The sequence below is a fragment of the Lolium perenne genome, chromosome 4 (genome assembly GCF_019359855.2).
Source record: "Lolium perenne isolate Kyuss_39 chromosome 4, Kyuss_2.0, whole genome shotgun sequence".
Taxonomy (NCBI): domain Eukaryota; kingdom Viridiplantae; phylum Streptophyta; class Magnoliopsida; order Poales; family Poaceae; genus Lolium; species Lolium perenne.
The window spans coordinates 400,590,588-400,601,630 of record NC_067247.2 but is presented as its reverse complement, the minus strand read 5'-3'; the positions used below and the strand labels follow the sequence as shown (position 1 = coordinate 400,601,630).

The window sequence follows — 11,043 nt, the reverse complement described above, 5'->3', positions numbered from 1 at the left end:
CGCAACTCCGGCTCCGACCCGATATAAACCCATGCGCCCCGCCGGCTTCCTTATCGCAGCAGACACATCGACCGCTCCACCTACTCCATCATCCTCAGTTCCTAACCACACTCACTCCATAGTCCATACCAGAAGCCCATCGAGATGAAGACTGCAGGGAAGCCGATGATCCGCGACGACGGTGACGACCAGCAGCAGCAGCACAGGAGCCTCTGGCCGTCGCGGCAGCAAGTGATCCTGTTGGTGGTGCTGCTGCTCTTCGACGCGGTTGCTGGCATGGCCCTCTACCGCTTTTACAAGCTGATGGCCGCGCCCGCGCCACAGCTGAGGGTCTGCGAGCTGGGGCCACTCGTCTTCAACCGACTCAACAGCACCATGGGGGAGCTCACGCTGAACATCGCCCTCTGCAGGAGATGAATGGATCTAACTTAGTCGTCTGGTTTGATTAGTTCGTTTACATAAGCATATCTACTATGTTCTCCTCTCAGTTCTTACAGACAGCTATATTCGGCTAGGATCAGCCCAGTGCGATGTACATGCATAAATATAATGTGTGTTCCTTTTACATCACCAATTGTTTGTTGCGAGTAAAGTTGACATACCAGGTTCACTACTCAGAACAAGTGGTTGTTTAAACAGAGATGCAGAACAAACAGTAGCGGAACCAGGAGATGCATACCATCATGGCTATATAGATACACCAGCACTAGCAAATGTCTGATTAGTTCCTACCATCCTAGTTCATCGCCATAAACCACTAGTCGGTGAAAACCACGGAGGTAAGCCATATGGCATACTAGCATCAATTATCTTCGACCTCACGGCGTCTACGGAACTCTAGCTCTGTCTCGGCCCAGAACAGGTCCGTCCCAAACGAGGCCCAACCGCCCTCCGCATTACGCTTCTCGACCTCCAGAGCACATTTCTTGAACATGTCAAAGAGCCACGCCTTCACCCTCTCCTTGGTCCTGTAATTGCAGCCGTGCTCGGTCATCAGGTACTGCTCGAACCTCCACCTCATGGCATCCTCCTTCAGGGTCTCCTCAGCTGTGGACTCCTTGAGCTCTGCGATTCAGTATGAGTGAGAGGAAAAGATTCACTCATTGATCTGCTCATAGTTAACTAGGTGAAAACAGCTAGCTAGCGATACACAGGGAAAGCAGGAAGATTAATTCATACCTACTGGTTCCGGATCAGGAAACTTGAGAATGTAGTTTACCCCATGCAAGGTAAGGTAGCCATCCAGGATTCTTCTCCTGCAAAGGATCAAAACTTGTAAGCAGATATTGGGATCACAACCGTCTTCTGTCATTGCTGTTCGATGACGGCATAACCAACAATTTATCTCATTGTGACTGGAAATAATATTCTGTTTTGATGAACTGGCACATGCGTTGCACAATCCAAAGACCTATCATGCCTTTGTTCCCGTACGACAGGATATTGACCGGAGCAAGCTAGACCCAGATTTGTAATAGCATCACAGTTTTCTTAATCACATCTGGGCATATAATTTGTAAAAACAATTTTGATCTTGTGCTCTAATAATTAATATAACCCAGACATTATATGGGTGCAACGAAATACATAGCATATCTTTCATTGCAAGAACAAAATCCATTCCATAAAATTCACGCATGCCAGCACACGGAAGGCTTACATTTTGTGACGCCCCGGAACCGGTACCATGAGGATTCCAGCGATCCCGCCGAAATCCGCACGGTATCGATTCTGAGACGCCCTCCGACACGACGTGCGCGACAAATCACACACGTGATGCCAGAGGAATTAACACGAGCGGTAACATTACAACAGGATTACAATAGAGCCCACAAGAAACATATATTATAACAACGACTCCAACGAGTCAAGATACAAATATACAACATAAGATCCAAATCATACAAAAGATCAAATGCGTCCGAGTACGGACAAGATACAAATTGGACTAAGAGTCCTGAAGATAAACGATGGCGTCCATAACCCTGCCCAGGCCAAGCCGGAAGGGTAACCTTGCTAACGTCGTCTTCGTCGAACAAAACTTCATACCTGCCCGGTTATGTCCCAAAGAAGTAGCAATAAGTACGGGTTCGTACTTAACAAGACTTCAAGACATGTAAGCATTCGTCAACCAGTCGTCCTTTGTACTTGAGGCACGCAAGGGACTTAGAGGACGCAAGAGGAACGTCATAGGCAATATGGTGGGGTTAAGCGGCAGCGCGCAAGCACTAAAAACCTATAGAGACACTCTACAACTTTCGTCTATCAGAGAAGGTGAGAGAGCGCATAAAACTAACAGTTCTATACTCTGCAAACAAAACCCAGCCGATGCGATCCCCATTCGCAAAGAGGTACTGGCAAAGGCACTCACACGATGGACAAGTTTTATTAGGTAGCCGTTGTAGTAATGCTATATTACTACGCAAGTTATTAGCAAATTATTAATATCAGCATACAGGTGTAAGTTGTTCTATGATCGAGCTATACAATTCCAAGTCGTCCATAACCGCGGACACGGCTTATCGATAAGATGTACACCCTGCAGGGGTTGCCCAAATGTAACCATACGCATGCTCGAACCCGCGTAGCAAGTGCAGAGTCTCACAACAAGACCGTTCCCAGTTCAACAAGAAAGTCTAGGGGGGCCACCCGACTAAGCTACCCGTGACGAAGTCCGGCCGTACTCCGAGACGGACTCAGGGTTTGCGCCGGCGGCTAGGCGTGCGAACCACACGCTTCGCTAAACGTCCCGCAAGGTACAGTACAGAAAATAAACACCCGAAGGCAACAGGAAGTAAACACCCGAAGGCAACAGTAAGTAAAGCATGGCATACATGGCATAGGCAAATAAAATCAAGGTTGTGGCCCCCTTTTCAACTGACTTGAGAAAAGGTAAAAGGTGAGGGGGGGTCCCAATAAACGTCCCCACGCATGGGTAGAGCGCTCAATCTCGGAACAGATAACAGGAACTCGGGTCCTAGGGGACATTAGCGAGTCAAAGTTCCGATGCTTTCGCAAAGGGGCTCACAGATGCCTCTGCTTACAATTTTTGTTGTTAACAATAAAGTAAAGTGTGATTATCTCCAACTAATATGTCCATAAACCATGTGTCATGATTCCCCAACAGATAACCCGATAAGATATCGATAACGGTAACGAGACATAAACAGCACTAGCATGCACTACGACGCGCAAGGCAGACCCGATAACCAAACAACAGCTGTAGGAGGTGGTGGTGGCAATATGGGCTGCTTGAGGTAACAAGTGGATAGGACACGTGACAAGAACGCAACTCAAGGCTAGCATAAGAGAGAAGGCAAAATAAAATAGGTGAGCGACTCCTGCAGAGACAGGAGTATAGGAAATGCTTGCCTGTTAAAGCTTGCCGAGGGACATCCGGAGAACTTGCCGTATCTCACAACACCACTTCGCGATCCTATCCGGGAAGAAGCAAATGCTGGAACACACAACGCATGCAAATCTTACTACTACGGATAAAGAGTCGGCATGCTCAAGATGATATGCATGGCATGGCAACGATGATGCGTTGTACTTAACCAAATTAAGTGGAACCGGAATCCCCGCAACACAATTATAGGGTTCCAGTTATTTCTCTACCGCACAAATTAAATGTTGATTAGCATGGCATGGGTGAGCTACTGCAATATTAATCGGAGCGAGGAACCGTAGCCGGTAATTCCCAAATACTCCGCGTTTATTTATTAGGTGCGATGCAAACTAACACGGCACTACATGATGCCAGATGCAAACATGTATATGGATGACATATTTAGATTCCTCATAATTTTCTGATCAAATTTCATATAAAACACTTTGCAATTAGAGCTACTGATTGCAAGTTATAAAATAAAATAGATTGCATGTATATAGGAATTAGGAAGACTATAATAGACAGACCAGAGATGGAATAGCCGGATCTGATGAATATCATCAGGGAACAAAAAGCTAGCATGGGGATAATTTTCCACCAGATTTGATTTGATCTTAGGATCAACTGTTTGGAGAAAAAAAAAGGGAACAAGCCACAAAGGCTAACGTGGTGCTGTTGTTTAGTTAGCGTCACGCTGAAAACAAGCTAAAGCAACCAGGGTCACGACTGTACTTGAAGCGGAGCTGGAAGCAGTCCCGTTTACTGACCAAACTGAAAAAAATGAACAACTGTATGCTGAAACAGGAATAGAAATAGATAAAGCAGATGGTGGCGTTGCACCTCCTGGTAATTAGATCGTGTGTATGCTGGGAAGGATCGAGGGGCTAGTCAGTGGAGCTGATCAAAATGTGACCAGCGATTGTTTATAGGCAGCTGGATCGATTGATCACTGATGCCTAGCTAGCTGAACCAAGCAGGCTAGCAGGTCGATGGTCAGCAGCTAGCTGGATGTTCGCGAGCGTGCCAAGGTGCAGCGCGGACTGCGTGGTGATGGCTGTGTGGAGCAACTATGTGCAGAGTAAACAGGAGCAGAGAGGTTAAACTGTGAGCCCTACAGTTAACTGAAAGCGTCAAATTTGAACTGAATATTGGCATCGTTTCCGAAACTGGAGAATGACGGAGGACGGCAATGTAGTGATGGAAACTAAGCACAAAAGAAGGGAAAGAAGAGGCGGCTGCTCACTGGGGTTGGTGGCGACGTGTTTTGATCTCGGGGAAGACAGAGACGGAGCGGAGGAAGACCAACTTGTCGGTGACTGCGACGAGTACGGCGGCGGCGTGGAGGGGGAAGTCATCCCAGAGTTGCTCCTGCTCCGTGAACTCAGCGAGGAGGAAGACGAGGCCACGGGCGCTCCATCCCCGCGCTCAGTACGGCGAACGGCGACGAGGAACGACGGCGCGGCGGCGATCTTTCTCAGGCGAAACTCTATAACTGAATATGAAAACTCCCTGGTGATTTTCTTCTCCGAAGAGGCGTTTCGTGGAGGAGGGGATGGGAGAGTAGGCGACGGCGGCGGGCAAGAGGAGGTAGGGAGCTAGGGTTGGGGATTGCTTTGGAGGGGAAAAGAGGTGGGGAACGAGCTCACGCCTTGCTCGTGCTCTAGCTTGGCTGAAGACGACAAACAGGAGCGGAGGCTCCTCTCCCTGCTCGGTCAAGCACCAGGTAAGTGGGCTGGTCTGGCCTCCCGGTAGAAAGGGTTAGAAAGGTTTTTCCTTTTATATATATATATATATATATAACTGTTTCCTTTTAGTTGTTTTATCCCTTGTCTTTGAATTTGAAAACAGAGAGGAAGTTTGTAAAGAAATTTTTGAGAAGTATCCTGCAAGTTTTGAAACAAAACAAACTTCCCAGGTTACAAGGGTTTAGGTGCAAAAAAAAAAAAAATAGGATTCAAAAATATAAGAGAGTGAGAGAGGAAGGTTTAACATAACCCTTGTATAAGAATTTAGGCAAAACCATAAATAGGGTTTTAGTTTTGGAACATCACAGGGGAGAAGGATAAGAAGATTTAAGGTTGGTCTTGGATTAGAAAAGCAAGAGAGAGGGAGAGAGCCAAAGAAGAACACAAGAACAAGATTTGATGCAACTTTTATAAAACAAAGGTGACATGATAAGATGCATATGATGCTTATGATGCACAAACAAAAACAACCAACAAACTAATAGAGGGGTATTATCCTGGGCCGTTACAATCGACACCACTAACAAGGAACCTCGCCCCGAGGTTCCACGTCAAGCTAAGGGGGAGTTGGTTAAACTATCGAGTCTTCTTGTACCATGTTGACAAACACCCGACCTCGAGGTGGAACATTCTGGCGATGTGTCGAACTCCTCGACACCACTAACATGAGTTCTTGCTCCATGCTGATCGGTCGACACCACTAACAAGAAGTTGTTGTTCCGTTGTTGATGATGCGCTTCCGTCGGGATCCTCCGAAGATCGGACCTAATAGGCGAGGGGGCAAAGATCGTCCAACCCACGTCGAAACCTAAGACTCGAAGAAGCGGACAAGAGAAGATTCGAATTCGCAAAGGTGAGAAGAGAAAGAATATAGATAAGGAGAAAAATCAGAACTAATCAGATCTATCCAACGAAGTTTTAGAAAATAGTTTTGACACTAGACACAACAACGTCCGTTGGCAAGGTTATCCTACAGGCTGGACTAGTGGGGTACCGTCAACCTGAGCTCTGATACCAACTTGTGACGCCCCGGAACCGGTACCATGAGGATTCCAGCGATCCCGCCGAAATCCGCACGGTATCGATTCTGAGACGCCCTCCGACACGACGTGCGCGACAAATCACACACGTGATGCCAGAGGAATTAACACGAGCGGTAACATTACAACAGGATTACAATAGAGCCCACAAGAAACATATATTACAACAACGACTCCAACGAGTCAAGATACAAATATACAACATAAGATCCAAATCATACAAAAGATCAAATACGTCCGAGTACGGACAAGATACAAATTGGACTAAGAGTCCTGAAGATAAACGATGGCGTCCATAACCCTGCCCAGGCCAAGCCGGAAGGGTAACCTTGCTAACGTCGTCTTCGTCGAACAAAACTTCATACCTGCCCGGTTATGTCCCAAAGAAGTAGCAATAAGTACGGGTTCGTACTTAACAAGACTTCAAGACGTGTAAGCATTCGTCAACCAGTCGTCCTTTGTACTTGAGGCACGCAAGGGACTTAGAGGACGCAAGAGGAACGTCATAGGCAATATGGTGGGGTTAAGCGGCAGCGCGCAAGCACTAAAAACCTATAGAGACACTCTACAACTTTCGTCTATCAGAGAAGGTGAGAGAGCGCATAAAACTAACAGTTCTATACTCTGCAAACAAAACCCAGCCGATGCGATCCCCCTTCGCAAAGAGGTACTGGCAAAGGCACTCACACGGTGGACAAGTTTTATTAGGTAGCCGTTGTAGTAATGCTATATTACTACGCAAGTTATTAGCAAATTATTAATATCAGCATACAGGTGTAAGTTGTTCTATGATCGAGCTATACAATTCCAAGTCGTCCATAACCGCGGACACGGCTTATCGATAAGATGTACACCCTGCAGGGGTTGCCCAAATGTAACCATACACATGCTCGAACCCGCGTAGCAAGTGCGGAGTCTCACAACAAGACCGTTCCCAGTTCAACAAGAAAGTCTAGGGGGGCCACCCGACTAAGCTACCCGTGACGAAGTCCGGCCGTACTCCGAGACGGACTCAGGGTTTGCGCCGGCGGCTAGGCGTGCGAACCACACGCTTCGCTAAACGTCCCGCAAGGTACAGTACAGAATATAAACACCCGAAGGCAACAGGAAGTAAACACCCGAAGGCAACAGTAAGTAAAGCATGGCATACATGGCATAGGCAAATAAAACCAAGGTTGTGGCCCCCTTTTCAACTGACTTGAGAAAAGGTAAAAGGTGAGGGGGGGTCCCAATAAACGTCCCCACGCATGGGTAGAGCGCTCAATCTCGGAACAGATAACAGGAACTCGGGTCCTAGGGGACATTAGCGAGTCAAAGTTCCGATGCTTTCGCAAAGGGGCTCACAGATGCCTCTGCTTACAATTTTTGTTGTTAACAATAAAGTAAAGTGTGATTATCTCCAACTAATATGTCCATAAACCATGTGTCATGATTCCCCAACAGATAACCCGATAAGATATCGATAACGGTAACGAGACATAAACAGCACTAGCATGCACTACGACGCGCAAGGCAGACCCGATAACCAAACAACAGCTGTAGGAGGTGGTGGTGGCAATATGGGCTGCTTGAGGTAACAAGTGGATAGGACACGTGACAAGAACGCAACTCAAGGCTAGCATAAGAGAGAAGGCAAAATAAAATAGGTGAGCGACTCCTGCAGAGACAGGAGTATAGGAAATGCTTGCCTGTTAAAGCTTGCCGAGGGACATCCGGAGAACTTGCCGTATCTCACAACACCACTTCGCGATCCTATCCGGGAAGAAGCAAATGCTGGAACACACAACGCATGCAAATCTTACTACTACGGATAAAGAGTCGGCATGCTCAAGATGATATGCATGGCATGGCAACGATGATGCGTTGTACTTAACCAAATTAAGTGGAACCGGAATCCCCGCAACACAATTATAGGGTTCCAGTTATTTCTCTACCGCACAAATTAAATGTTGATTAGCATGGCATGGGTGAGCTACTGCAATATTAATCGGAGCGAGGAACCGTAGCCGGTAATTCCCAAATACTCCGCGTTTATTTATTAGGTGCGATGCAAACTAACACGGCACTACATGATGCCAGATGCAAACATGTATATGGATGACATATTTAGATTCCTCATAATTTTCTGATCAAATTTCATATAAAACACTTTGCAATTAGAGCTACTGATTGCAAGTTATAAAATAAAATAGATTGCATGTATATAGGAATTAGGAAGACTATAATAGACAGACCAGAGATGGAATAGCCGGATCTGATGAATATCATCAGGGAACAAAAAGCTAGCATGGGGATAATTTTCCACCAGATTTGATTTGATCTTAGGATCAACTGTTTGGAGAAAAAAAAAGGGAACAAGCCACAAAGGCTAACGTGGTGCTGTTGTTTAGTTAGCGTCACGCTGAAAACAAGCTAAAGCAACCAGGGTCACGACTGTACTTGAAGCGGAGCTGGAAGCAGTCCCGTTTACTGACCAAACTGAAAAAAATGAACAACTGTATGCTGAAACAGGAATAGAAATAGATAAAGCAGATGGTGGCGTTGCACCTCCTGGTAATTAGATCGTGTGTATGCTGGGAAGGATCGAGGGGCTAGTCAGTGGAGCTGATCAAAATGTGACCAGCGATTGTTTATAGGCAGCTGGATCGATTGATCACTGATGCCTAGCTAGCTGAACCAAGCAGGCTAGCAGGTCGATGGTCAGCAGCTAGCTGGATGTTCGCGAGCGTGCCAAGGTGCAACGCGGACTGCGTGGTGATGGCTGTGTGGAGCAACTATGTGCAGAGTAAACAGGAGCAGAGAGGTTAAACTGTGAGCCCTACAGTTAACTGAAAGCGTCAAACTTGAACTGAATATTGGCATCGTTTCCGAAACTGGAGAATGACGGAGGACGGCAATGTAGTGATGGAAACTAAGCACAAAAGAAGGGAAAGAAGAGGTGGCTGCTCACTGGGGTTGGTGGCGACGTGTTTTGATCTCGGGGAAGACAGAGACGGAGCGGAGGAAGACCAACTTGTCGGTGACTGCGACGAGTACGGCGGCGGCGTGGAGGGGGAAGTCATCCCAGAGTTGCTCCTGCTCCGTGAACTCAGCGAGGAGGAAGACGAGGCCACGGGCGCTCCATCCCCGCGCTCAGTACGGCGAACGGCGACGAGGAACGACGGTGCGGCGGCGATCTTTCTCAGGCGAAACTCTATAACTGAATATGAAAACTCCCTGGTGATTTTCTTCTCCGAAGAGGCGTTTCGTGGAGGAGGGGATGGGAGAGTAGGCGACGGCGGCGGGCAAGAGGAAGTAGGGAGCTAGGGTTGGGGATTGCTTTGGAGGGGAAAAGAGGTGGGGAACGAGCTCACGCCTTGCTCGTGCTCTGGCTTGGCTGAAGACGACAAACAGGAGCGGAGGCTCCTCTCCCTGCTCGGTCAAGCACCAGGTAAGTGGGCTGGTCTGGCCTCCCGGTAGAAAGGGTTAGAAAGGTTTTTCCTTTTATATATATATATATATATATATATATATATATAACTGTTTCCTTTTAGTTGTTTTATCCCTTGTCTTTGAATTTGAAAACAGAGAGGAAGTTTGTAAAGAAATTTTTGAGAAGTATCCTGCAAGTTTTGAAACAAAACAAACTTCCCAGGTTACAAGGGTTTAGGTGCAAAAAAAAAAAAAATAGGATTCAAAAATATAAGAGAGTGAGAGAGGAAGGTTTAACATAACCCTTGTATAAGAATTTAGGCAAAACCATAAATAGGGTTTTAGTTTTGGAACATCACAGGGGAGAAGGATAAGAAGATTTAAGGTTGGTCTTGGATTAGAAAAGCAAGAGAGAGGGAGAGAGCCAAAGAAGAACACAAGAACAAGATTTGATGCAACTTTTATAAAACAAAGGTGACATGATAAGATGCATATGATGCTTATGATGCACAAACAAAAACAACCAACAAACTAATAGAGGGGTATTATCCTGGGCCGTTACAATCGACACCACTAACAAGGAACCTCGCCCCGAGGTTCCACGTCAACAAACTAGTAGAGCTGTACCACGTCGCCGTTTGCCGTGTCTCCCTGCCCACGCTCCACTTACACCTGCACCGACAAAAGCAAACCGCGGAGTGAGATTTAGTTCTTCTTCTTCTTCTTTATGAATTATAATGACTAGTAGGTGGAAAGAAACAAAAGAACCTCTGCGCCCAGAGGTCGCGGCAGAAGCTCTCCCCCTCGTCCTCCACGTTCTTGCACAGCTTTCGAGCGGAACGGGCGGCCTCGTGGCAGACCCCCGCGTAGAGATCCATTTCCGCGCGAAATTGAACGCACCTCCTGCGGTGGAAGGAAAACCTAACCGAATTAAATGCGGATGTTTGGAGTGAAATCGGAGAGAATTTGGGGGCAGCAGAGACAGAGAGAGAGAGACGATTAAGTCAATAACCTGTGGTGGTAAAGGGCGCGATAGCACTCCCGCACCTCGTCGCCGACGTCTCTCTGCACGGGTCGATGGATTAATTAGCTATGGCCGTGAACCTGATCCCTCGAACACGGACCACGCGCAAGGAGAGATAGGGGGGGAAGTGGAGAGGGAGGGTTACGTACGTGGAGCCTCCTCGCCGCCGACCCAACGGCGTCGCCGCAGATCCGGCCGAGGAACCGGAGCAGCATTGGCCTCCGACCTCTCGCCGCTCCGCTGCCGTCGCGTCCCGTCGAGGGTTTGAGTTTGCTTAGCTTCACTTGGCCCTCGATCGGCGGCGCCTGTCTGCCTGCCTCGGGGCTCAAGCCCATCTTGGACGACGACTATGTTCTGATGGGCCACGACTCTGTTCGGGCTGATACGTGCGAAAGACCGACCTTCCTAAGGACATCTCCAGCGGGCCAACTC

At 47.5% G+C, this 11,043-nt stretch overlaps 1 protein-coding gene and 1 long non-coding RNA gene across 3 annotated transcripts; both read right to left on the bottom strand.

Annotated features, from left to right (window-relative positions):
• Positions 1–541: 541 nt before the first annotated feature.
• LOC127321802 (uncharacterized) lies at positions 542–10,851 on the bottom strand. Of its 2 annotated transcripts, XM_051350777.1 has the most exons (5): positions 10,761–10,851; positions 10,600–10,652; positions 10,356–10,490; positions 1,180–1,256; positions 542–1,065 (listed from the first exon to the last, which is right to left on the bottom strand). In XM_051350777.1, exons 1-5 carry the CDS (start codon positions 10,824–10,826, stop codon positions 803–805), a joined length of 594 nt encoding a protein of 197 aa, XP_051206737.1. In that variant the 5' UTR covers positions 10,827–10,851; the 3' UTR covers positions 542–802. The 2 variants fall into 2 exon arrangements, with proteins under 2 accessions (XP_051206737.1, XP_051206738.1); XM_051350778.2 differs by lacking the exons at positions 10,356–10,490; positions 10,600–10,652; positions 10,761–10,851 and adding exons at positions 3,373–3,457; positions 4,635–5,102.
• On the bottom strand, positions 6,982–9,572 carry LOC139830756 (uncharacterized). Its single transcript, XR_011744231.1, has 2 exons — positions 9,127–9,572; positions 6,982–7,949 (listed from the first exon to the last, which is right to left on the bottom strand). It is a non-coding gene; the product is annotated as an uncharacterized lncRNA (long non-coding RNA).
• Positions 10,852–11,043: the final 192 nt, after the last annotated feature.

What these genes read in the sequence shown, in the direction of transcription:
- LOC127321802 (XM_051350777.1), bottom strand. Translation starts at nt 10,826, where the DNA reads ATGCTGCTCCGGTTCCTCGGCCGGATCTGCGGCGACGCCGTTGGGTCG. An exon ending in CGCGCCCTTTACCACCACAG is followed by an intron (nt 10,491 to 10,599) that starts GTTATTGACTTA and finishes CTTCCACCGCAG; the next exon opens with GAGGTGCGTTCAATTTCGCG. An exon ending in TCCTGATCCGGAACCAGTAG is followed by an intron (nt 1,066 to 1,179) that starts GTATGAATTAAT and finishes ACTGAATCGCAG; the next exon opens with AGCTCAAGGAGTCCACAGCT.